The sequence below is a fragment of the Doryrhamphus excisus genome, chromosome 2 (assembly GCF_030265055.1).
Source record: "Doryrhamphus excisus isolate RoL2022-K1 chromosome 2, RoL_Dexc_1.0, whole genome shotgun sequence".
In the NCBI taxonomy this organism is placed as follows: Eukaryota; Metazoa; Chordata; class Actinopteri; order Syngnathiformes; family Syngnathidae; genus Doryrhamphus; species Doryrhamphus excisus.
In genome coordinates this window covers 31220806-31246834 of record NC_080467.1, presented here as the reverse complement: position 1 = coordinate 31246834, position 26029 = coordinate 31220806, and the positions used below count along the sequence as shown (strand labels likewise).

At 33.8% G+C, this 26029-nt stretch overlaps 1 protein-coding gene across 2 annotated transcripts in view; it reads left to right on the top strand.

Moving 5' to 3' along the window:
* Positions 1-26029, top strand: part of fat2 (FAT atypical cadherin 2) — a 112701-nt gene that overhangs the window by 73464 nt on the left and 13208 nt on the right. For both annotated transcript variants that reach the window (XR_009120410.1, XM_058058907.1), the window contains exons 17-23: positions 2755-2966; positions 8224-8361; positions 9345-9488; positions 12022-12219; positions 14020-14626; positions 14708-14908; positions 19262-19416. Coding sequence is in view for 1 of the 2 variants with exons in the window: in XM_058058907.1 (XP_057914890.1) it covers positions 2755-2966; positions 8224-8361; positions 9345-9488; positions 12022-12219; positions 14020-14626; positions 14708-14908; positions 19262-19416 (1655 nt within the window). In the remaining variant the exon portion in view is untranslated. The remainder of the gene's footprint in view (positions 1-2754; positions 2967-8223; positions 8362-9344; positions 9489-12021; positions 12220-14019; positions 14627-14707; positions 14909-19261; positions 19417-26029) is intronic.

The window sequence follows — 26029 nt, the reverse complement described above, 5'->3', positions numbered from 1 at the left end:
AAAATAACATGAGTAGCAGATAGAAACTGAATATTTTATAAAAAGGCAAGCAAGGCCAAATGTCACGGTATTTTTCCACACCCATTTACCGGATTTTCCCGACTATAAGTCGCACTTTTTTTTCATAGGTTGGCTGTTCCTGCGACTTATACTCCAGAGCGACTTATGTATGTTTTTTTTTTTACCTAATTATGCATTTTTGGCATTGTACGACTTATACGTAAATTTATATACAGGATTTTCCGGACTATAAGTCGCACTTTTTTTTCCTAGGTTGGCTGTTCCTGCGACTTATACTCCAGAGCGACTTATATACCGTATTTTCCGGACTATAAGTCACACTTTTTTTTCGGAGGTTGGCTGTTCCTGCAACTTATACTCCAGAGCGACTTATATGTACATTTATATACCGTATTTTCCGGACTATAAGTCACACTTTTTTTTCGGAGGTTTGCCGTTCCTGCGACTTATAGTCCAGAGGGACTTATATGTAAATTTATATATCATATTTTCTGGACTATAAGTCAATTTTTTTTTTCATAGGTTGGCTGTTCCTGCGACTTATACTCCAGAGCGACTTATATACCGTATTTTCCAGACTATAAGTCACACTTTTTTTTCGGAGGTTGGCTGTTCCTGCGACTTATACTCCAGAGTGACTTATGTATGTTGTTTTTTTTTACCTAATTATGCATTTTTGGCATTGTGCGACTTATACTCCAGAGCGACTTATATACCGTATTTTCCGGGCTATAAGTCACAATTTTTTTATGGGTTGGCTGTTCCTGCGACTTATACTCCAGAGCGACTTATATGTACATTTATATACCGTATTTTTTGGACAATAAGTCACACTTTTTTTCATAGGTTGGTTGTTCCTGCGACTTATACTCCAGAGCGACTTATATGTAGATTTATATTCCATATTTTCCGGACTATAAGTCACACTTTTTTTTCGGAGGTTGGCCGTTCCTGTGACTTATACTCCAGAGCGACTTATATACCGTATTTTCCGGGCTATAAGTCACAATTTTTTTCATAAGTTGGCTGTTCCTATGACTTATACTCCAGAGCGACTTATATGTAAATTTATATACCGTATTTTCCGGGCTATAAGTCACACTTTTTTTTCATAGGTTGGCCGTTCCTGCGACTTATACTCCAGAGCGACTTAAATGTAAATTTATATACCGTATCTTATGGCAGATTAGGTGGTAAAAGTCGACGTATCAGGGGTTCTATAGAGGAAGGGCAAAATGTTCCACTTGGTTTTTCCTGAAATGTGTCGCCATGGTGACCCCATGGATGCCCCCCCCCCCAATGCGTGTTTCTGTGTGAAAGTTTATGAATGTGGCCTGCAGGGTTCGGACTCTGACAATGATAACGAGTAAAAAGCCAAAACCTCTTTCGCGGACTCAAACCTGAGCAGGCGGGTTGGAAGTGTGTGACACGAGAGGGGGGGTGGGGGGGGGGGGGGGGGGGGGAATTACCATGACGGCCGGCTCCCTGTGTACATCCATTTTGAAGAGCCGATTATGCCTGTCGCTCGGCGTGAAATATGTTCGGCATGTAAATGTGATGTGCGTCCAAGCGCGGCGCTGCGACAAGCTCACGTATGCACGACGCCGTGATGAAATGCATGTAATAGCTTATGGAGTCATCTTCAGTCGACGCCAATGAGGCTAAATGCTAATGTAGCATGCAGGCGCCGTTCGATGCTGCAACTGCAAATGAAACGGTCATGAAAAATATGGAACACGGACGTCTGTCAGATGTGAAATGTCACCGAAGCGTGAGCATGGCGTGTTGAAATGTCAAAGGATGGCATCAATCACGAGGAAGGGTGTCCAAAGTGCGGCCCACAGCACATTTTTTTAATTAAAAGTATGGCAGATAATATGCAGCAAAAATGGAAAAAAGAGCACAATGGAAGGAGAAAAAGGTCGATATTAATAAATTATTTTGGCTGTTTCCTTATTTTTAAAAATATTTCAACTTAAATTTCTTTTAAAATAATATTTTTTACTTCAAATATTACAATTTTTTGTCCATAATATTAGGACTAATTTTCCCCAAATTATCACTTTATTTTGTTTTATTTATTTTCATGTTAGTGCAACTTTAAAAAATGCCTTTCACATTTTAACATGCATGTCATGTTCTGTTAAAATGACAATTTCCTCTTAATAAAAAGCATATTATGCTATGCATATTTGCTAGTAATAAAATAATTTTCCTCCTAATATTTTGACCTTATTTTCATAAAATTATGCATTTTTTCATTTCTGTTTTAACTATTACAACTTTATTGTTGAACATTTTCTCCTTGGAATATTCTGAGTTTTATTTTATTTTTGTTTATTTTCATGTTAGTGCAACTTTAAAAAAAAATGTAACATATTTTCATAAAATTATGCATTTTTTTCATTTCTGATTGTAACGATTACAACTTTATTGTTGAACATTTTTTCCTTGGAATATTAGGAATTTATTCCAATAATATTACAACATTTTGTTCAACTTAATTTTCCCACAACTTTATTTAGCTTATTTCTCATAGTAACTTTAAAAAAAACTTAACATTTTTTCTTTAATATTTCAAATTTCTGCTGCAAAAATTATGTTACATTACATTATTTTTTGTTAGTTATGAAGTAATTAAGTATGAATTGTATAGGTTTTTTACACTTTCAAAGTGTACAGTTTGCCTTTAAACAAAAATGCTAAATAACTAGCATGTGTGTCGTGTCCCAGGCCTCCTGACCCTGGCTGCCCCGCTCGACTTTGAAATTTCACGGGAGTTCTACGTCTCCGTGGAGGGCAGCCGAGGCCGGTCGGCCCTCCGCGACATCACCATGCTCGTCATCAACGTGACGGACGTCAACGACAACGCACCCGCTTTTGGGCGGGGCGACTACAGTGCCGAAATATCTGAGGAGGACGCTCCCGGGAGCCTGGTGATGAAGGTACATTTGAAAAATACTGCCAATGAATTGCCCATGTGAGGTGTTAACATGCTAAAAGCTAGCATGTTAGCATTGTTAACATGCTAGAATAAATGTTCTTTGTTTGTTGCATAGACAGTGTTTTCATGTTAGGTGATAGCATACTAACAGTTAGTATGTTAAACGTATATAGACAGTGTTTTCATTGTAGATGTTAGCATACCAGTGATCTTAGCATGCTAAAATTAACAGCTTTGTTTTTTTAACCACTTTCATAAAAGCATCATTGGATGTGAGGTGTTAACATGTTAAAAGCTAGCATGTTAGCATGCTAGAATAAACATCAGGTTTTTTGCACAGTGTTTTTATGTTAGGAGATAGCATGCTAACAGTTAGTATGTTAAACTTACATAGACAGTGTTTTCATTGTAGATGTTAGCATACCAACAGTGACCTTAGCATGCTAAAATGAAAAGCTTTGCTTTTTTTAACCATTTTCACAATAAGCATCATTGCATGTGAGGCGTTAACATGATAAAAGCTAGTGTGTTAACATTGTTGCATGCTAAACTAGCTAGCATGCTAAAATAAACATGTTTGTTTTTTTGCTGCACACAGTGTATTATTGTCAGGAGCTAGCATACTAACAGTTAGTATGTTAAACTTATATAGACAGTGTTTTCATTGTGGATGTTAGCATAACAGCAGTGACCTTAGCATGCTAAAAGTAACATATTCGTTGCTTTGCTGCATACAGCATTTTATTGTTAGGAGCTAGCACACTAACAGTATGTTAAACTTATATATACAGTGTTGTATATTGTAGATGTTAGCATAGCAACAGTAACCACTTTCATAGGTGTAAGCATATGCACACGCTTAGTGTTATGCTAGACATTAGCATGCTTGTGTTCTGTTGCCCCTCCCAAGTAGAACACAAACTGGCAAAATAAAGGTTGCTAAGGGGGACCAGGGGAAGACCAAAAGACAAAATCCCACACCACTAAATACCAAGAGAGCCAACTGAGGGTGTTGACTCTCCCACACTCCCAAAAAAGTGATGAGGAAATGCTCCTTATATACCCGCCCAGCCCTGCTGATTACTCAGACCTTCAGCTGGGATTGGACACCACAGGTGCTTCCACTTCACCTAACCAATAAGGTCATTCTAGTGGGAAAAAAACAACAAAACTCTTAACAAAACTCATAACACTTACATTAACATGCTAACATTATTATGTTAGCATTTTTAGGCCTTTTTTTTCCTTCCATAGACACTTTGCTTGGTGTTAGCATGCAAACAGTTAGCATGCAAACTACATCATTTCAGTCTGGTATCAGCGTTTTTGGGTGCGAGGGATTACGATAATGTGCTGTGGCCCAATTGAAAAGAAACGCATTGTTAGCATGCTAGAATAAATATTATTTTTTTGCTGCACAGTGTTTTCATGTTAGGAGATAGCATACTAACAGTTAGTATGTTAAACATATAGACAGTGTTTTCATTGTAGATGTTAGCATACCAACAGTGACCTTAGCATGCTAAAATTAACAGCTTTGCCTTTTTAACCACTTTCAGAAAAAGCACCATTGCATGTGAGGTGTTAACATGTTAAAAGCTAGCATGTTAGCATTGTTAGCATGCTAGAATACTGTTAAAAGCTAGCATGTTAGCATTGTTAGCATGCTAGAATAAACATCATTTTTGTTGCAGTGTTTTCATGTTAGGAGATAGCATACTAACAGTTAGTATGTTAAACTTATATAGACAGTGTTTTCATTGTAGATGTTAGCATACTAACAGTGACCTTAGCATGCTAAAATTAACAGCTTTGCCTTTTTAACCACTTTCAGAAAAAGCATAATTGCATGTGAGGTGTTAACATGTTAAAAGCTAGCATGTTAGCATTGTTAGCATGCTAGAATAAACATCAGGTTTTTTGCACAGTGTTTTGTTAGGAGCTAGCATACTAACAGTTAGTATGTTAAACATATATAGACAGTGTTTTCACTGTAGATGTTAGCATACCAGCAGTGACCTTAGCATGCTAAAATTAACAACTTTGCCTTTTTAACCACTTTCAGAAAAAGCATAATTGCATGTGAGGTGTTAACATGCTAAAGGCTAGCATGTTAGCATTGTTAGCAATCTAAAATATTTTTTGTTTTTGTTTTTTTAGTTTTTTTGTTTTCATGATAGGAGATAGCATACTAACAATTAGTATGCTAGTATGTTAAACGTATATAGACAGTGTTTTCATTGTAGATGTTAGCATGCTAACATCGTTATTATTATCGTTATTATTGTTATTGAAAAAGTATCATTGCATGTATGGTGTTAACATGATAAAAGCTAGCATGTTAGCATTGTTAGCATGCTCGAATAAACATCGTTTTTTTGCTGCACAGTGTTTTTATGTTAGGAGATAGCATACTAACAGTTAGTATGTTAAACATATAGACAGTGTTTTCATTGTAGATGTTAGCATACCAACAGTGAACTTAGCATGCTAAAATTAAGCTTTGCCTTTTTAACCACTTTCAGAAAAAGCATAATTGCATGTGAGGTGTTAACATGCTAAAAGCTAGCATGTTAGCATTGTTAGCATGCTAAAATAAACATTGTTTTTTGTTTTCACGATAGGAGATAGCATACTAACAATTAGTATATTAGTATGTTAAACGTATATAGACAGTGTTTTCATTGTAGATGTTAGCATGCTAACATCGTTATTATTATCGTTATTATTGTTATTGAAAAATCCTAATGGTTAAACCACAAAATCCGACAAAGTGGCGAGAGATTACGCAAACACCCCCCCACACACACACTACACATTGACGACCTCTGGTTGAACTTGAAGGTCATTGCATCGTAACGGACCAGGACCCTGAACGCCTCTCGTCCTTAACCCGCAAACCGAATCCGATCTTAAGTGAATTGTTTGTTGGCGTTTGTCGACAGGCCACAAAGGAAGTCACTTGAAATGAAATTTGTCCTTGAGAATATGAAAGCACACGTCAAAAAAAAAAAAAAATGTCACGCTTACAAGAACACGCTTATGTCACATGACGCACGGCGCCCTTCAGAGGGCAACGCTAATAAAAACGGCTTACACATAAAAAATAAAAAAAAGGGTAAAGACGCATGACATGAAAGATATTTTATCAATAAATCCACATGCCACGTGTGTGTGTGTGTGTGTGTGTGTGTATGTGCGACGCGTGTGCGGCGTCCGCAGTTATCCGCCATCATGTCCGCCATCATGTCAGCCATCATGTCAGGAGTACGGGAGATAAGGCGGCAATAACACGGCTCGGTGGCTCGCTGATGGCTCGCTTTAATCACACTTCCACGGGGGAACGTTTTTTCTTCCCCTGACCGTTTATATGCTACAACTTCTTGTACTTGTACTTGTACTTGTACTTGTACTTGTACTTGTACTCTTGGAAATATACAGTAATTAATTGTTAGCACGTAACATCATTAACTCCATGTCCAATTATTAATTCCATTAGCATTTGAACTCTTTTCCTATTTGTTTTCAGTCTTTCCCGAAGCTAACAAGCATCCAATAATGCTAATTTATCCAAACTGTGGCCAGGGGGCCATATGTGGTCTTTTCTAAAAAATAAAAAATAATTCAAAAACTAAAAAAACAACAGTAATTCTATAAGAATAAAGTCAAAATATAGTATTAGCATAGTAATAGTAATAAGTATAGTAATTATGAGGGAAAATAACATCATTTTATTAGCATAAATAGCACCAGGAAAATCAAATTGCAGAAAAAGTAGAAAGCTGAAAATATGAAGTTATTATTCCTGAGCATAATATAGTGTTAGCATAGTAATAGTAATAAGTATAGTATTATGAAGGAAAACAACATAATTTGTTTAACATAAATTTGAAAATTAAAGAAAAATTCATAATTTAATTTTAAGAAAATAAAAAAAATTGAAAGCTCAGCAGTAATTTTACAAGAATAAAGTCAAAATAAATTAATCAAATGAAAAAAAAATCATAATTTTCCAAAAATAATTTAATGTTTTGAAAAAAAGTAATGTATTTTTTGTAGCTGAAAGCTGAAATATTAATGAAAAAAAATATTTTTGTAACTAATGATATTTTGAGAAACAAAAAAAAAACAGAAAAATCAGATTGCATAAAAAGTTATGTTATAATATAATTGGAATAAAGTCATATTTATGAGAATACAATTTCCAAGTATAAAGCTGAAAATATGAAGTTATTATTCCTGAGCATAATATAGTGTTAGCATACTAATAGTAATAAGTATTAACATGAATTTGAAAATTAAAAAAAATAAAAAATTTGAAAGATCAGCAGTAATTTTACAAGAATAAATTCAAAATAAAGCAATGAAATGAGAAAAAGTCATAATTTTATAATAATAATTTAATATTTTGAAGAAAAGTAATGTCATTTTTGTAGCTGAAAGCTGAAATATGAACGAAAAAAAATATTTTTGTAACTAATGATATTTTGATAAACAAAAAAAAACAGGAAAATCAGATTGCAGAAACAGTTATGTTATAATATTACTGGAATAAAGTCATATTTATGAGAATACAATTTCCAAGTAGAAAGCTGAAAATATGAAGTTATTATTCCTGAGCATAATATAGTGTTAGCATACTAATAGTAATAAGTATTAACATGAATTTGAAAATTAAAAAAAATAAAAAATTTGAAAGATCAGCAGTAATTTTACAAGAATAAAGTCAAAATAAAGCAATGAAATGAGAAAAAGTCATAATTTTACAATAATAATTTAATATTTTGAAGAAAATTAATGTCATTTTTGTAGCTGAAAGCTGAAATATTAAAGAAAAAAAAACTGGTGATATTCTGAGAAACAAACAAAACCAGGAAAAATATGTTATTATTATATTATATATTATATTATATTATTGGAATAAAGTCATATTTTTGAGAATACAATTTACAAGAAGAAAACAGGAATGGAAAAAAATCAGCTGTAATTTTACAAAAATATTCAAAAGGTCAAAATATTAACAGAAAAAAAAAATCATGCTGGTTATTGTGCGTAGCTGCTCTATAGGAGTCCACAACTCAGATTAGGTTAGAAGAAAAGTGGTTGGATTTGCATGATAAGACCTTGCATGAGGACACCTTGGAATCATGGAATTTGCTCCTTTAGTCCTCGGAGCTTCCCATCACTCTTCCAGAATTACACGCACATGACATCGTTGAACGTTAACGGACCCCCGCTTTGACCTCCCGTCCCTCAAGGTCACGGCTACCGACATGGACGGGCCGCTCAACAGCCTGGTGCGTTACTCCATCGTGAGCGGCGACCCGCTGCGGCAGTTCGCCATCCACCCTCGGAGTGGCGAGATCACCGTATGCGCCGGATTGGACCGAGAGGAGGTGAGTGTGTGTGTGTGCACGTGTGTGTGCACGTGTGTGTGTCAAATAACGAGCATGTCATAGCTAGGCCGAGATGTCATGCTAATATGCCCCCTAGTGGCTGTGAGCAGCATCGTGATTATGAATTTGATACTAATTGCTAACTAATGGTGTCCAAAGTGCGGCCCCGGGGGCCATTTGCGGTCCGCAGTTGTTTTATTTTATTGGCCCGTTGTAGAAATATAGTTAACAAGAAAATTCATAAAAACGAAAAAAAAATGGAAAAAAGCAGTCTTTTTATGAAAATATGTAAATTTAAAATAATATTACAAGGAAAAAAGTTGTAATTCTACAAGAATAAAATTATAATATTATGCAAAAAAAATAATAATTTAATAATTTAATAATTTAATAATTTAATAATTTAATAATTTAATAATTTAATAATTTAATAATTTAATAATAATTTTAAATAAATAAATTTAAATAAAAATTTAAATAAAATTTAATAAATAAAATAAATAATAATGTAATTGACAAGAAAATTCATAAAATCAACAAAAACTGAAAAAAGCAGTATTTTTATGAAAATATGTACATTTACAATATTAGGACAAGAGAAAATAATATTACATTAAAAAAGTAATAATTCTACAAGAATAAAATTTTAATATTATGCAGAAAAAAATTGCACAATGTTATTATCTTTTAAACTTTAATTTAAACTTTAATAATAATAATAATAATAATAATAATAATAATAATAATAATAATAATAATAATAATAATAATAATAATAATAATAATAATAATAAGATAATAAGATACTTCAAATTTACTAGAATAAAGTCATAATAAAGTCCAAATAATAAAGTCAAAATATTGCGTGAAAAAGACAATTTATGAGACCCAAAGTCCGTGATAAAATGCTGAATGGTGAATATGAATAATGTGGGCAGCCATTTATGAATATGCAATAAAAATGATGTGTTTTGTCTCTGCAGCTTCCTCATTACTCTCTAACGGTGCAGGCGGCCGACGAAGGTCATCCTCCTCTCTCGTCCGCCGTCCTCGTCTCCGTCACCGTGGTGGACGTCAACGACAACCCGCCCCTTTTCTCACGAGTCGAACACAGCCTGCTGCTACAGGTAATCATCATCATCATCAAAATAATAATAATAATATATATAACATAATATTAAAAAATAAAATGTTATTTTATTCATCTTCCTCCTCATTTCCTTGGCAAAAAGCCTTAATAAATTCCTCTAAAATACATTTTTGGACATGCAATTATGAGTATTAATATTTCAGGAAAAAAGCAATTAAAAGGAAATTAATTTTTCTGGTTTGAATTTTTAAAAAATTCAAAATTTAAATAACATATGAAGTTATAAATAAATACACACAATGACTTAAATGAAACTATAAAAAAATAAATAGTATGAAAAATGACTTAAAATAAATAAAATGTGAAAAAATAAAATTAAATACAAATGAAAATGACTTCAGAAAAAATATACAAAATAAAATGCAAATAAAAATGACTTTCAAAATATTTTTTAAAAATGAAACAGAAAAGCATAAAAAACTATTTTGAATAATAAAAGTACATAAAAAAGTACATAATAAAAATATAAATTTTAAATGAAAGTGTAAAAAAATAACAGTAAATAGTATGAAAAATGACTTCAATAAAATGTCAAAAAAATAAATTAAATACAAATAAAAAAATAACTCGAGTAAAAACAAACAAAATAAAATGCTAATAAAAATGACTTAAAATATTTTTTAAAATGAAACAGAAAAGCATAAAAAACTAAAAAGCGTAAAAAAAAACAATGGCTTAAATAAAAACCCAAAAATAATAAATATAATTAAAAATAATAAAATAAATTATAAATTAAATAATTATAAAAAATAAATATATAAATATTAAATAAATTATATAAAAGCAAAAAATAACAAAATAATAATGATTTCAAAACATAAAAATATAAATGACCTAAAAAAAAAAAACCTTAAAAATAATAGAAATAAATCCAAATGGGAAAAACGACTTCACAATAAAAGCGTGTCTAACAAACGACTTTCAGCCCTTCTCCATGGTCCACCGTGAATTCCTGAGGCGGGAAAAACGGGAGACAAGCGAGCTGGTGGCCTCGGCTAATTAAAGGGAAAGTGTACAGTAAATATCGTGGTTGTCCGTCACTCGTCCGACTCTACAACAAAAGCTGCGCTGTCATTAGCATCACACCTCCTACTCGTTACAAACTTTTGGGAATGTTACGGAAGCACACGGCACACCTGGAAAAGGAACGAACCTTAAGCTCCCCGTGGGAATCTTGCCTTCAAAACAAAGCCGGTGATGTCATTCCGTCTGCTCGCTACGAGTGACAGATGGGCGTCGTACATCAAAACGAGGCCTCCGATCGACGACTGGAGACGCTTTTAAGACGCACGTCTGTCGAGCGTGACAGCTTGTGTTTTACATTCGGTCCCTAAAAGCGGCAGACGGACAGGTGATTTGGGTTCTTCCTGGGAATACCCGGGACACAAATCATCAACTCGTATTAAGATCATAACGTTGGGCATGACTTTGACAAAACATGATGCAGGGTTTTTTTTTCATATTTCAACTCTATGTTACTAAAATTATTTTTTCTCATAATGTTAATGTCATAAAATTGCAATTTTTTGTTCTTGTTATATTACAAATTTTTTGTTAATATTTTTATTTGATGCTCGCTGTTTTTTCCAATTTTTTTCCAATTTTTTTCCAACTTGTTGAACTTTCTGACTGTAGATGTTATTCTCATAATATTATGACTTTATTTCCATAATATTGTAATTGTTTTGTTTTTTAAAATATTATTATATTTATTATTTTCTTTAATATAAATTACTGCTAATTTTTCAATTTTTTTCTTGTGTGTGTTTTTTTAGAATGTGTATTTAAGAATTTTTAGAATTTTTTAAATAATATAATAATTAAATAAATATTATTTTTTTTAAATAATATTTTATAATATTTTTTAATATTTAAAATATTTTTTTCTTGTAAAATTACAGGCATCATTTTCCCATTTCAACTATTGTTTATCTTTTTTTTTTAATTTTCAGACTATTTAAATTTTCTTATTAATTTATAAATTTTCTTATTTTAATATTATGACTTTTTTATAATAATATTATTTTATTTTTTTACCCATTTTATTTTTAGTTTTATTTTAGTTTGCTTATCATAATATTACATTTTTGAAAAGAAAATAACATATGGTATTTCTGTAATATTTTATTATTATTATTATTATTTATTATATTATACTCATATTTTTATAGTAATATTTTTAGGTTATTCTTCTAAAATGATTTTTTATTGTAATATTATACTCATATTTCTATACTAATATTTTGAGGTTATTCTTCTAAAATGATGTAATTTTTTATTATAATTTACTCATATTTTTATACTAATATTTTGAGGTTATTCTTCTAAAATGATGTATTTTTTAATTATAATATACTCATATTTTTATACTAATATTTTAAGGTTATTCTTGTAAAATGCTATCATGTATAACATATAATTATTTAGCACAGCGGCGAGTCGCATCTGGCCCCAGCGCCGCACTTTGCACACCCCCGGTCTGACTGTAGCGCACGTGTTTCCCGATGCAGGAGGGCGAGTCGGTGGGGAGCGGCGTCCTCCAGCTGGTGGTGACGGACAAGGACACGCCCAGGAACGGACCGCCGTTCTCCTTCCACATCGTCAGCGGCAACGAGGACCGCCGCTTCCACGTGGACCAGGGGGGCCTCTTGTCCCTGTCGGCCCCCCTCAGGAGGAAAACGAAGGCTCAGCATCGACTGAAGATTCAGGCAAGATAGTTTTTGTCACTTTACACAATCCCCCCCCCCCAGATAATAACGTGTCACGCCATGTCAAAGCGATGTAATCCCAGCCTGGAGATAAAATGCTGACGATGACGGTTTGTGGCGGCGATGGCGACGGCGGCGGCGGCGGCTGCTAACGAGCTGATTGTCGTCGTCGTTGGCCGAAATTATTCCGACTCGGAGACGATATTTTGTAATAGCAGGTCAAAGGTCACATAAAGGTTGATTGCATCCTAGCCTTAGTGAAAGTGAAAGTGAAAGTGAAAGTGAAAGTGAAAGTGAAAGTGAAAGTGAAAGTGAAAGTGAAAGTGAAAGCAATATCATCATTCATGGAATCCGCAATCAAGCGAGCGGAATTCCCAAGTTTCCCTCTGCAGGGAATATCGATTTATTGATACGTGATCATGCATAATATTGCAGACTCGTTTTCCCGCCATGTTGGACGCGCATGACATCACATGACCTCTAAACCGAGGAGGAACTCCAGGAACTTCCAGAATATTCTGTTCCCATCATGTGCCATATTTTGCACAATATAAATTAATTTTTGACTGAGCCAAACTATTTTATTTTCAGTATTTTAATATTTTGACTTTATTCTCTTAATATTATCATTATCAATATTATTTTTCCTGCAACCCAAATTTCCAAAAAATTCAACTATTCATTATTTTGTTTGTTTAAAATATTTTGTTGTAATATTTCAATATTATACTACCCAGATTATGTTATTTTTCTTTAATATTATGAAGTTATTCACAAAATTACCACTTTTTTTCTTAATATTGCCGTAATATTCTCACTTTTCCCCCCACCTAATTTTTCCCAAATTTAAACCTTAATTTGTTTTGTTTGTTTAAAAAATATATATTGTTTTAATATTTCAATATTATTATAGGATTAAGATGATATTATTTTTCCCTAATATTCCTACGTTATTTTCATGAAATTACCACTTTTTTTCTTAATATTCCCATAATATTTTCACTTTTCCCCCACCCAATTTTCCCCAAATTTAAACCTTAATTTGTTTTGTTTGTTTAAAAAATATATATTGTTTTAATATTTCAATATTATATTACTAAAATTACATTATTTTTCCCTAATATTCTGATGTTATTTTCATAAAATTACCACTTTTTTTCTTAATTTTCCCGTAATATTTTCACTTTTGCCCCACCTAATTTTCCCAAAATTTTAATATTATATTATTATTTATATTATTGATTTATTTATTTAATTTATTTATTTATTATTCATAGTTTACAAAAAATAAACTATGAGCAAAATTAATGTCATGAATAATCAAAAATATTAGAATAAAATAAGAACCTTAAAATAATATTAATCAAATTATTTCATTTATATTATATTATATTATAGATTTTTTATAATATTATTTATTTTATTTATTGTATTTATTTTATTTATTTTATTTATTTATTATTCATACTTTACAAAAATAAACTACGAGCAAAATTAATGTCATGAAAAATCAAGAATATTAGAATAAAATAAGAACCTTAAAATAATATTAATCAAATTATTTCATTTATATTATATTATTTCATTTTTGATTTATTTGATTTGATATATTTATGAAAAAAAGTCAAAAGTTGTAGTATTTTGAGAAACGAAACAAAAATAAAAATTGTAATTTTTTCAAAATGAATAAACACATGCGATATGCAGTACATCCGCAAAAACAGAATACGATTGAAAACAAAGAGAAAATATTCCATTCCGAATAAAAAATTCTTCATAAGATCTTTGTGTTTGGTTCAGGTGACGGACAGCGGCCACCCTCCGCTCTCGTCCATCTGCGTGGTCACCATCAACGTCACCGAGCAGAGCAAGTACCCCCCATCGGTGGTCCCCTTGGAGGTCTTCATCACCACCGCCGAGGGTTTCTTTACGGTTGCCAACCGCCTCATCGGTCGCATTCACGCTTCGGACCAGGACCCACAGGACGTGCTTTCCTACCAGCTGGTCTCCGAGGACCCACCCGGGTTGCGATTCTCGGTAGACCGAGCTGACGGTAAAATCTGGGCAGATGAAAACCTGGACCAGGGTTCCTACTCGCTGAATATCAGCGTAACAGACGGCAGGTTCAGCGTCTGGACCGGGGTTAAAGTTCACGTATGGGTGGCCACTCAGAGGGCGCTGGATTCGGGTTTGACTCTGCAGCTGGACGGGGTCTCGCCTGAGGTTTTTTTGGGCGACCACTGGAGGGGTCTCCAACGAAGCCTGGGACTCGGACTGGGTTTCCCCAGGCAGGAACTTCACCTAGCTAGCCTGCAGCTGCTCCCTGACGCTCGGATTCTGGAGGTTCTTCTCGTCTGGAGACCAACAAATGGACTCATCCGGTCTCTACCAACCAATAGGCTGGCAGGTGATCCTCAGCGAGTTCAATTCCGATATTTTCCCGTTCCTTGAATCGTGACGTTAACGCAGTACTCATGTTCCCGTTTAGGAATCATGTCGGATATTGAAGACTCCCTGGGACTGAGCGTCGTGGGGTTGAGCCACAATGGCTGTCTGGGTACCGGGTGTCCGCCACGAGGATGCCGGAACGCCGTCCACTTGACGGGCGACACGATAACCCACTTCAGCACCGCCAGAGTGGCGTACATCACGCCGCGGCACAACTGGGAGGGCGTCTGCGCCTGTAACGGTAGGAACGTTTTTGATTATTTTGTTTGTTTAAAATATCTTTAATATTTCAATATTATATTACCCAGATTACGTTATTTTTCCCTAATATTCTGACGTTATTCTCATAAAATTACCACTTTTTTTCCTTAATATTCCCGTAATATTCTCGCTTTTCCTCTCCACCTAATTTTTCCCAAAATTTAAACCTTTTTTTTTGTTTGTTTAAAAAATATATATTGTTTTAATATTTTAATATTAGAGGACAAAGATGACATTATTTTTCCCTTTCTTAATATTCCTGAAATATTTTCACTTTTCCCCCCACCTAATTTTCCCCAAATTTAAACCTTAATTTGTTTTGTTTGTTTGTATATTGTTTATATTGTTTGTATAATGTATATTGTTTTAATATTTCAATATTATAATACTAAGATTATGTTATTTTTCCCTAATATTATGAAATTATTCTCATAAAATTACCATTTTTTTTCTTAATATTCCCGTAATATTTTCACTTTCACTCCACCTAATTGTTCCCAAATTTAAACCTTATTTTTTTGTTTGTTTACAAAATATATATTGTTTTAATATTTCAATATTATATTACTAAGATAATGCTATTTTTCCCTAATATTATGAGGTTATTCTCATAAAATTACCACTTTTTTTTCTTAATATTCCCGTAACATTCTCACTTTTTCTCCCCAATTTTCCCCAAATTTAAACCTTAATTTGTTTTGTTTGTTTAAAAAATATATATTGTGTTAATATTTCAATATTATAATACTAAGATGGCGTTATTTTTCCCGACTATTGTGACATTATTTGCATAAAATTAATTAAAAATTAAATAAAATTAATTTTCCCCAAATTTAAACCGTATTTCGTTTTGTTTCTAATAACATTACGACTTAAAAAAAAACATATTTTTTCTTTAATATTTCCCACCTAATTTTAAAATTAATCAAAAATTAAATTTAAATTAAAATAAAAAAAAAATGTAAATTAATTAAAATTAATTTTCCCCAAATTTAAACCTTATTTTGTTGTTTTTTTTGGTAAAAAAAATACATATTGTTTTAATATTTCAATATTGTAGTACTAAGACAACGTTATTTTTTCCCTAATATTTGGACATTACTTTCATAAAATTACCACTTTTTTTCTTAATATTTCTGTAATATTTTCACTTTTCCCCCACCTAATTTTCCGCAAATTTAAACCTTAATTTGTTTTGTTTGTTTAAAAATATATATATTGTTTTAATATTTCAATATTATAATACTAAGATGGCGCTATTTTTCTCGAATATTATGACGTTATTTGCAAAAAAATTATTTTTTCCCCCAAATTTAAACTGTATTTTGTTTTGTTTGTTTTTAATAATATTATGACTTAAAAAACATATTTTTTCTTTAATACTTCATGTCTAAGCTAATAAAATGACAACTTTATTTATTGTCTTTATTTATAATATTTTAATATTAAAATACTACAATGCTAAAATGGCGTTAATTTTTCCCAAATATTATGACATTATTTACATAAAATTAAAATTAATTTAAAATTAAATAAAATTAATTTTCCCTAAATTTAAACTGTATTTCGTTTTGTTTGTTTCTAATAATAGTACGACTTGAAAAAAAACATTGGCGTTAATTTTTATGAATATTATGACGTTATTTGCATAAAATTAATTAAAAAATGAAATAATAATAAAAAAAATAATAATAAAATAAAATGAAATTTTCCCAAATTCAAACCGTATTTCTAATAATATTACGACTTAAAAAAAAACATAATTTTTCTTTAATATTTCATGTCTAAGCTAATAAAATTACTTTATTTACTTAATGGTATGAACGTGTTTGCAGTACTCCGTAGAGTACGTACTGTACGTCTGTGTACTTTCCTTTGTAGGTTTTCTTTGACGGACGTTTGGCGACAAGTCAAGCCGCTTCCTGCGACCTGACAGTAGCTTGTTGGCGTAAACTCGCTCGGTTATCTTGGGGGGGGGGGCGCCGCCATGCCGGATCATCTTGTTGATTCGTGCGGGCATTCCTGCGAGGATTAGCGGCGTGCAGACGGAATAAAGTCATTATCCGCTTGTTTTGGAACTCCTTCTGGCTAAATGACGTTTGGGTCTTAAGGGACTGGAGCGGGCTGATAAGAGGCGGCGGTGGCGTCGGCGGTGGCGTCGGCGGCGCCACCGAAGGCGTGAGGTCAGCGTGTGTCTTTCATTTAACAGGCAGATGAATTTGGGACACCCGAACCTTCTTTTCGTTTATTCAATCCACTTTTGATAAAAAGTCTTTTTTTTTTAATTTTCGCTTTTTCACCTAATCTTCAATTTCACATTTCAATCAGTCGGGGTTCGTCTCTGAGGCCGTTGGCTCAAAAGTACTTCGGCTAATCCGATTGGCTGGCTGCTAACATGCAGTTTGGGGGGTCCAAAGTGTGGCCTGGTGGCCATTTGCAGCCCACGACTGTTTTTTTTATTATATAATATTATATAAGGCGGCACGGTGGGTGAGTGGTTAGCGCGCTGACCTCACAGCTAGAAAACCAGGGTTCAATTCCACCCTCGGCCATCTCTGTGTGGCGTTTGCATGTTCTCCACGTGCATGCGTGTTTTTTTTTCCAGATACTCCGGTTTCCTCCCACATTCCAAAAACATGCTAGGTTAATTAATTGGTCGAGTGGACAAGTGGTTAGCGCGCAGACCTCACAGCTAAAAAAACAGGGTTCAATTCCACCCTCGGCCATCTCTGTGTGGAGTTAGCATGTTCTCCCCGTGCATGCGAGGGTTTTTTTTCCGGGTATTCCGGTTTCCTCCCACATTCCAAAAACATGCTAGGCTAATTAATTGGTCGAGTGGTTAAGTGGTTAGCGCGCAGACCTCACAGCTAAAAAAACAGGGTTCAATTCCACCCTCAGTCATCTCTGTGTGGAGTTTGCATGTTCTCTACGTGCATGTGTGGGGTTTTTTTCCGGGTTTTCCGGTTTCCTCCCACATTCCAAAACCATGCTAGGTTAATTAATTGGTCAAGTGGTTAGCGCGCAGACCTCACAGCTAGAAAACCAGAGTTCAATTCCACCCTCGGCCATCTCTGTGTGGAGTTTGGATGTTCTCCACGTGCTTGCGTGGGTTTTTTTTCCAGGTACTCCGGTTTCCTCCCACATTCCAAAAACATGCTAGGCTAATTAATTGGTCGAGTGGACAAGTGGTTAGCGCGCAGACCTCACAGCTAAAAAAACAGGGTTCAATTCCACCCTCGGCCATCTCTGTGTGGAGTTTGCATGTTCTCCCCGTGCATGCGTGGTTTTTTTTCCCGGGTTTTCCGGTTTCCTCCCACATTCCAAAAACATGCTAGGCTAATTAATTGGTCGAGTGGTCAAGTGGTTAACGCGCAGACCTCACAGCTCGGAAACCTGGGTTCAATTCCACTCTCGGTCATCTCTGTGTGGAGTTTGCATGTTCTCTACGTGCATGAGTGGGTTTTTTTTCCGGGTACTCCGGTTTCCTCCCACATTCCAAAAACATGTTAGGTTAATTAATTGGTCGAGTGGTTAAGTGGTTAGCGCGCAGACCTCACAGCTAAAAAAAACAGAGTTCAATTCCACCCTCGACCATCTCTGTGTGGAGTTTGCATGTTCTCCCCCTTGTGCATGCGTGGGTTTTTTTTCCGGGTTTTCCGGTTTCCTCCCACATTCCAAAAACATGCTAGGTTAATTAGCGACTCCAAATTGTCCATAGGTATGAATGTGAGTGTGAATGGTTGTTTGTCTATATGTGCCCTGTGATTGGCTGGCTGGCCACCAGTCCAGGATGTACCTGATACGTGTTGGTATCAGGTGCACCTTTTGGGTGTTAAGTTGCTATGTGATGAATTTAGTGCTGTTGGTCATGAAAAATCAAGAATATTAGAATAAAATAAGAAGCTTAAAATAATATTAATTAAATTATTTCATTCAAATTGTATTATTATATTATTATATAATTATTATACAATATTATTATATTATTATATTATTTATTTGATTTTATTTGATTATTTGATATTTAAAATGTTTATGAAAAAAAGTCAAAAGTTGTAGTATTTTGTAGAAACAAAACATAAATAAAAATGTAATTTTTTTCAAAATGATTTCGAGGAAATTGGTCACATTTGTGTTGTTATGGCAACGGCGACGCCTGTCTGAATAAACACATGCGATATGCAGTACATCCGCAAAAACAGAATACGATTGAAACCAAAGCATATCAATGGATGGAGATTGAAAATCATCACTGAACGACTCATTCGTTTGTTCGTTAGCGATGTCGTCGCCCCAAAGCGGACGGCAGACCTCATGTCTCATCTCTTTTCAGAATCGGCTCTGAGGTTCACAGAGCAGTCCTACCTCAAGTACCTCCACGGGATGGATGAAGACCAGCAGGACTTCACGCTGGCCCTGAGCTTCAGAACCTTCCGAGAAGAAGGTCTGCTCATGTTGGCCAACGGAACAGACTGGGGAAGCTTGCAGGTAAACATCTCGATATTATTTATTCCATTAATATTACATACCCCCCCCCCCCCCTCATTTAATATTCCAAAAAATACAACTCAATTTTGGTTCGTTCATAATATGAGTACTTCAAAAAATAATAATATTTTAACCTTGTATCCCAAAAATGAGATCCGCCCCAGTTTAAGAACCCCCGGCCTAAACCAGAGCAGCTTCATGACTCCTTTGAACCCTAACTGCACTGTAAAAAAAAAGTTGACTCAACTTTAAAAAAAAAATTTGTAACCTCGCTGGCTTAAAATTTGGATTAAATCTAGCAAATTATTTCAGGTCATTTCAACTCACAATTAAGTTTCTCCAAATTAAAAGACAAATTTCACGTGAATTATTGTTTTGGTTTGGGAACTTTCGAATTTTCAAATTTGGTGAACTAACCAAATATTTTTGTTGTATCAAAAATAGAACTCAAGTAATCTCAACTCACTTTTTATTTAGTCTAACTAATTATTTCAAGTAAATTCAACTCACAATTAAATTGAAATTAATTGTTAACCAAATTTGAAAATGAGTTGACTTAACTTGACTTAACTTGTTAATACAACAAAAATATTTGGTTATTTGACCTAAAAAAAAATGAAGTTCCCACAACAAAGCAATAAATTACGTGAAATTGAAATTGGTCGTGAAATTGGTTTTTGATTATCAATTAAATCTTGCAAATTATTTCAGGTAATTTTAACTCACAATTAAGTTTCTCCAACTTAAAAGACTTTAAAAGTTCACATGACTTATTGCTTTGTTTTGGGAACTTCATTTTTTTTTTTAGGTCAAATAACCAAATATTTTTGTTGTATTAATAAGTCAAGTTAAATCAACTCATTTTTCAATCTGGTTAACTATAACTGGTTAATTATTTCAGTTAAATTGAAATTAATTGAATTTGTTAACCAGATTAGAAAATGAGTTGATTTAACTTGACTTGACTTGGTCAAATAACCAAATATTTTTGTTGTATTAACAAGTCAAGTCATTTTCAAATCTGGTTAACAAATTCAATTAATTTCAATTTAATTGAAGTAATTAACCAGTTATAGTTAACCAGATTTAAAAATGAGTTGATTTAATTTGACTTGACTTGGTCAAATAACCAAATATTTTTGTTGTATTAACAAGTCAAGTCATTTTCAAATCTGGTTAACAAATTCAATTAATTTCAATTTAATTGAAATAATTAACCAGCTATAGTTAACCAGATTAAAAAATGAGTTGATTTAATTTGACTTGACTTGTTGATACAACAAAAATATTTGGTTATTTGATCTAAAAAAAAAAAAAAGTTACTACCAAATTATTTCAGGTCATTTCAATTATTATTAATTATAATTAAAAGACCAATTTCACGTAACTTATTGATTTGTTGTGGGAACTTCATTTTTTTAGATCAAATAACCAAATATTTTTGTTGTATCAACAAGTCAAGTCAATTTAATTCAACTCATTTTTAAATCTGGTTAACTATAACTGGTTATTTAACTTGACTTGACTTGTTAATACAACAAAAATATTTGGTTATTTGACTTCATTTTTTTTGTAATTTCAATTATTATTAATTATAGTTAAAAGACCAATTTCACGTAACTTATTGATTTGTTGTGGGAACTTCATTTTTTTTAGGTCAAATAACCAAATATTTTTGTTGTACTAACAAGTTAAGTCAAGTTAATTCAACTCATTTTCAAATCTGGTTAATAAATTCAATTAATTTCAATTTAATTGAAATAATTAACCAGTTATAGTTAACCAGATTTAAAAATGAGTTGATTTAATTTGACCTGACTTGTTAATACAACAAAAATATTTGGTTATTTGACCTAAAAAAATGAAGTTACTAGCAAATTATTTCAGGTAATTTCAATTATTATTAATTATAATTAAAAAAACAATTTCACGTAATTTATTGCTTTGTTGTGGGAACTTCATTTTTATTTTTTAGGTCAAATAACCAAATATCTTTGTTGTATCAACAAGTCAAGTCAATTTAATTCAACTCATTTTTAAATCTGGTTAACTATAACTGGTTATTTAACTTGACTTGACTTGTTAATACAACAAAAATATTTGGTTATTTGACTTAATTTTTTTTTAATTTCAAATTATCATTAAAAAAATCATAATTAAAAGACCAATTTCACGTAACTTATTGATTTGTTGTGGCAACTTCATTTTTTTGAATAACCAAATATTTTGTTGTATTAACAAGTTAAGTCAAGTTAAATCAACTCATTTTTAAATCTGGTTAACAAATTATTTTAATTAATTTCAATTTAATTGTGAGTTGAATTTACTTGAAATAATTAGTTTCGACAAAATCATAAGTGAGTTGAGATTACTTGACTTCTATATAACAAAAATATTTGCGATAAGTCACTTGAACTTGGTCTTTTAAGTCGGAGAAACTTAGTCGCGAGTTAAAATGACCTGAAATAATTTGCTAGATTTAATCCAAATTTTAAAATCAGCAAGGTTTCAATTTTTTTTAAGTTAAGTCAACTTATTTTTTACAGAATTATTCAGCTTTTTAAATGCAGTAATAACGCCCGCAGCTTCCCCCGCCATCCGGTAAGGACTTGATGAGATTCCGATTCATGGAAAACCGTGGAAGACGTTCCCGTGCTCGCTGCAACAATGCGGCGCGTCCACGCGGGCACGGAACGGTTAGAATTGTAGCTCAGCCATGAATAATTCTCCGAGCGGTTGATCCCTCCCGCTCCCCTTTGTGGGCTCATCTCGTTTGCGTGACATGGACTCGAACGCCAACGGAATGTTCAATCACGTTGATTCAGGAAAAACTTCAAAAGGAAAAGTCATTCCTCAGCGGGAGCGCCGCCGAGGAATGACTTTTGAGGAGGAAGGACTTCACAAAGAATTTATAAAGGTGGTCATCAACTCGGGTTTTTGGCCCAAGCTTATGGAGGTCTTTTGTTCGAGTCCCAGTGGGGGCCCGACTGCTGGGGGGGGGGCTTGGAGGAGACGCCTGTGTTTTGTTTTGGGTTTTTTTTTTTTTTTACATAACAAAACTTTATTCCAGACTTGTTTGTTGTGACCTGAATGCAGACTTTTGACTCAATACTACAAGCGTGGGTGTCCAAAGTGTGGTCCTGGGGCCATTTGCGGCCTGAGGCTGTTATTTGGTGGCCCTTGGAAAAAAAATATGGATACAGATATGGATATGTACGTATTACAGCACGCGCTTCAGTTTTTAAATAAAATGAGAAAATTAAAATAATATTAATATTTATATTATATTATATTATCATTTTTGATTTTTTGACTTTATTTGATTGTTTATTATTATTTATTATATATTAATATATTATATTATTTATTGTTATTATTATAATATATCAAAAGTGTGGTCCTGGGGCCATTTGCGGCCTGAGGCTGTTATTTGGTGGCCCTTGGAAAAAATATGAATACAGATTATTTCATTTATTTGATTATTATATTATTAGATTATATGAACAATAATATAATATAATTATATTATATTATATTATATTATATTACTAAAAGCATGGGTGTCCAAAGTGTGGTGCTGGGGCCATTTACGGCCTAAAATGTTCATTTTTTAAGAAGATGAAAATAATATAAATTATTATATTATATTATATTATATTACTACAAGCATGGGTATCCAAAGTGTGGTACTGGGGCCATTTGCGGCCTGAGGCTGTTATTCGGTGGCCCTCGGAAAAAATATTAATATATTTTTATATATTTTTTATGTATATACGTACGTAATACAGCACTCGCATCAGTTTCAAAACAGGAATTCCGTTTCCCGGAAATTCCCGCCAATCTATTGCATTCATTAAGGCCTCCGGGCCACACGGGGGCGCTGGTTAGCGTGAACGACCCCCCCGGTGGTGTGATTGTATCCAGCTGTACGAGCTGATGCCACGCTAGCTGGCGTGCATGCTAATGTGTCCGACCCCACGTTACCACCCGCTGGCGAGCTTTATTACCAGCCGTCACAAAGCTAGCGTGCTCGTTCGATGCCGCTTTTATCACCGCCGAGCTGCTCTCGCTTGCACTTAGCGAGCATGTGCGTGTGCGTGTGCGTGTGTGTGTGCATGTGTGTGTGTGTGTGTGTGTGCGTGCAACAAACGCACACAAGCGGCGTCGTAGCATATTGGGAAGCAGCAGGAAGCTCCCAAAGCGTACGGCGGCAGCACTCGGGTTGTTGATTTATGAAGTTGCGAAGGAGCGCTTACGGTCCCGCCGGAGCTCGCCTTGGCGCTACGCCTTTGGCGCTACGCCCGTTCCACATCCACCACTCCACCACCGTGCTGATACTGTAAATCCTCCACGCCGCTCTCTTCAAATATCTCCCAGCAGAGATGGCGCCCGCTGATGTAAAATAGATTACAAGGACTCGGCTTGTTCCGCCGCTAGCGCTTGTTCGGCATCCCCCCCCCCCCCTTGTGCTGTCACCCACTCACAGGGGGACGGGACGGGGGTGGGGGGCGCTTTTCTCAGGCCCGTCCCACCGCAAACGGGCTTGAACCCGCTGAGCACACATGCGGAGGCCGGGAAGGACGCGTCTGTGAGAATTAGGCTAGCAAACCGCGCATCAATAAAACATCACAGCTAGCGCTCGTCTCGCAAGCGCCTTTCGCTTGGGCTCGTTATTCCGGAGGAGCGCTGAGTGTGCACAAAGATGCTCCCGCTGATGCCCGGGAAAAAAACGCCGCCTGCCTTTTAGTGTGGCGTTGTCGAGTCTTGTTGTCGAACACAAACACGGCAACGTTGAGGTTCTTGACACTCGACCGTGTCCGAGGCGCCACCGCGCTCAGATTCAAACGTGTTGCCGCGGTTTGATTGGACTCACAATAAGCTAATTAATTGCTGTTATAAAGCTAGCATACGCCCCAGCTAGCGTACGCTATCTTTTCTTATTTTAATCTTATTTTAATATACATAACTATAAATAATAAGCTAATAAGCTAATTAATTGCTGTTATAAAGCTAGCATACGCCCCAGCTAGCGTACGCCCCAGCTAGCGGTAGCTATCTTATCTTATTTTAATATACATAACTACAAATAATAAGCTAATAAGCTAATTAATTGCTGTTATAAAGCTAGCATACGCCCCAGCTAGCATACACCCCAGCTAGCGTACGCACCAGCTAGCGGTAGCTATCTTTTCTTATTTTAATCTTATTTTAATATACATAACTATAAATAATAAGCTAATAAGCTAATTAATTGCTGTTATAAAGCTAGCATACGCCCCAGCTAGCGTACGTCCCAGCTAGCGTACATTCCAGCGAGCATACGCCCCAGCTAGCGTACGTCCCAACTAGCGTACGCCCCAGCTAGCATACACCCCAGCTAGCGGTAGCTATCTTATCTTATTTTAATCTTATTTTAATATACATAACTACAAATAATAATAATATTAATCATTATAATAATACAATAATAATAACTAAATAATTGATTATATTTAAAGGAAAAACTGTTATTGATATTATAGTTTACATATATTAATTTAATTAAAAATGTATTTATATATAAATGTATAAACCGAAAACATTATTATTGTTAAATATGATATGAATATATTACTAGTGATAAATATTATTTTTGATATTTATGATATTTATTTATATTTCTATAAGCTCATACGAGATTAAAAATATAACATTGCCAATAATAAGCATAATAATAAGCATCCGTGCAAACTAATAATTAAGAAAAGTAATATTTTTGTCGCAGTGGAACGTTTGCTGTCGCCGTGGCTTGCACACCAATTTGAATGTTTACGTCTCCTGAGCCACAAACCATCAAATCGATACTCGCCGTCAGACGTAATAGCGGCAGAAAGATTGCTGCCATTTAGCAAAGCAATCAATATAACGGTGGTTCCAACATGCGGCCCCGGCATCAAACCGACACCCCTGAACCAAACCTGTCAACGCGTCACGACATGAATGGCTTTGGATGCGACTCCAAAGGCGTCTAAGTTAGCCCAGTCGTCATGAAGGTCGACCTTCAGCCTACGAGCCTGAGCGTCATGGCAACCGGGGCCCGCGCGTTATCATCATCATCATCATCATCATAGTAGCTTATGTAAGTGGTAGCGTTCATGTATATGTCCATATAAGGACGTAAGGTATTAGTAAGTAAATAAGTATTAGCTTATTAGATACAGCACACAACGACTGGAAAATTGATATTTTGCAACAATATATTGCTGTTTTTTGATTGAATATGGACAATTATTAGTACAGAAAATATGCATATTTAACCAAATTCTCTATAAATTAAAATAAAATAAAATAAAATAAAATAAAATAAAATAAAATAAAATAAAATAAAATAAAATAAAATAAAATAAAATAAAATAAAATAAAATAAAATTAAATTAAATTAAATTAAATTAAATCAAATTAAATCAAATTAAATCAAATTAAATCAAATTAAATCAAATTATATTATATAATTAATTATATATATAGTACAATAACATTATTCTTGTAAAATTAAATTTTTCTCATCAGATTACATTTTTATTTATTACATTTTTTTTCTTCAGTTTTCTTTAAAAGAAAATCTATTTTTAGA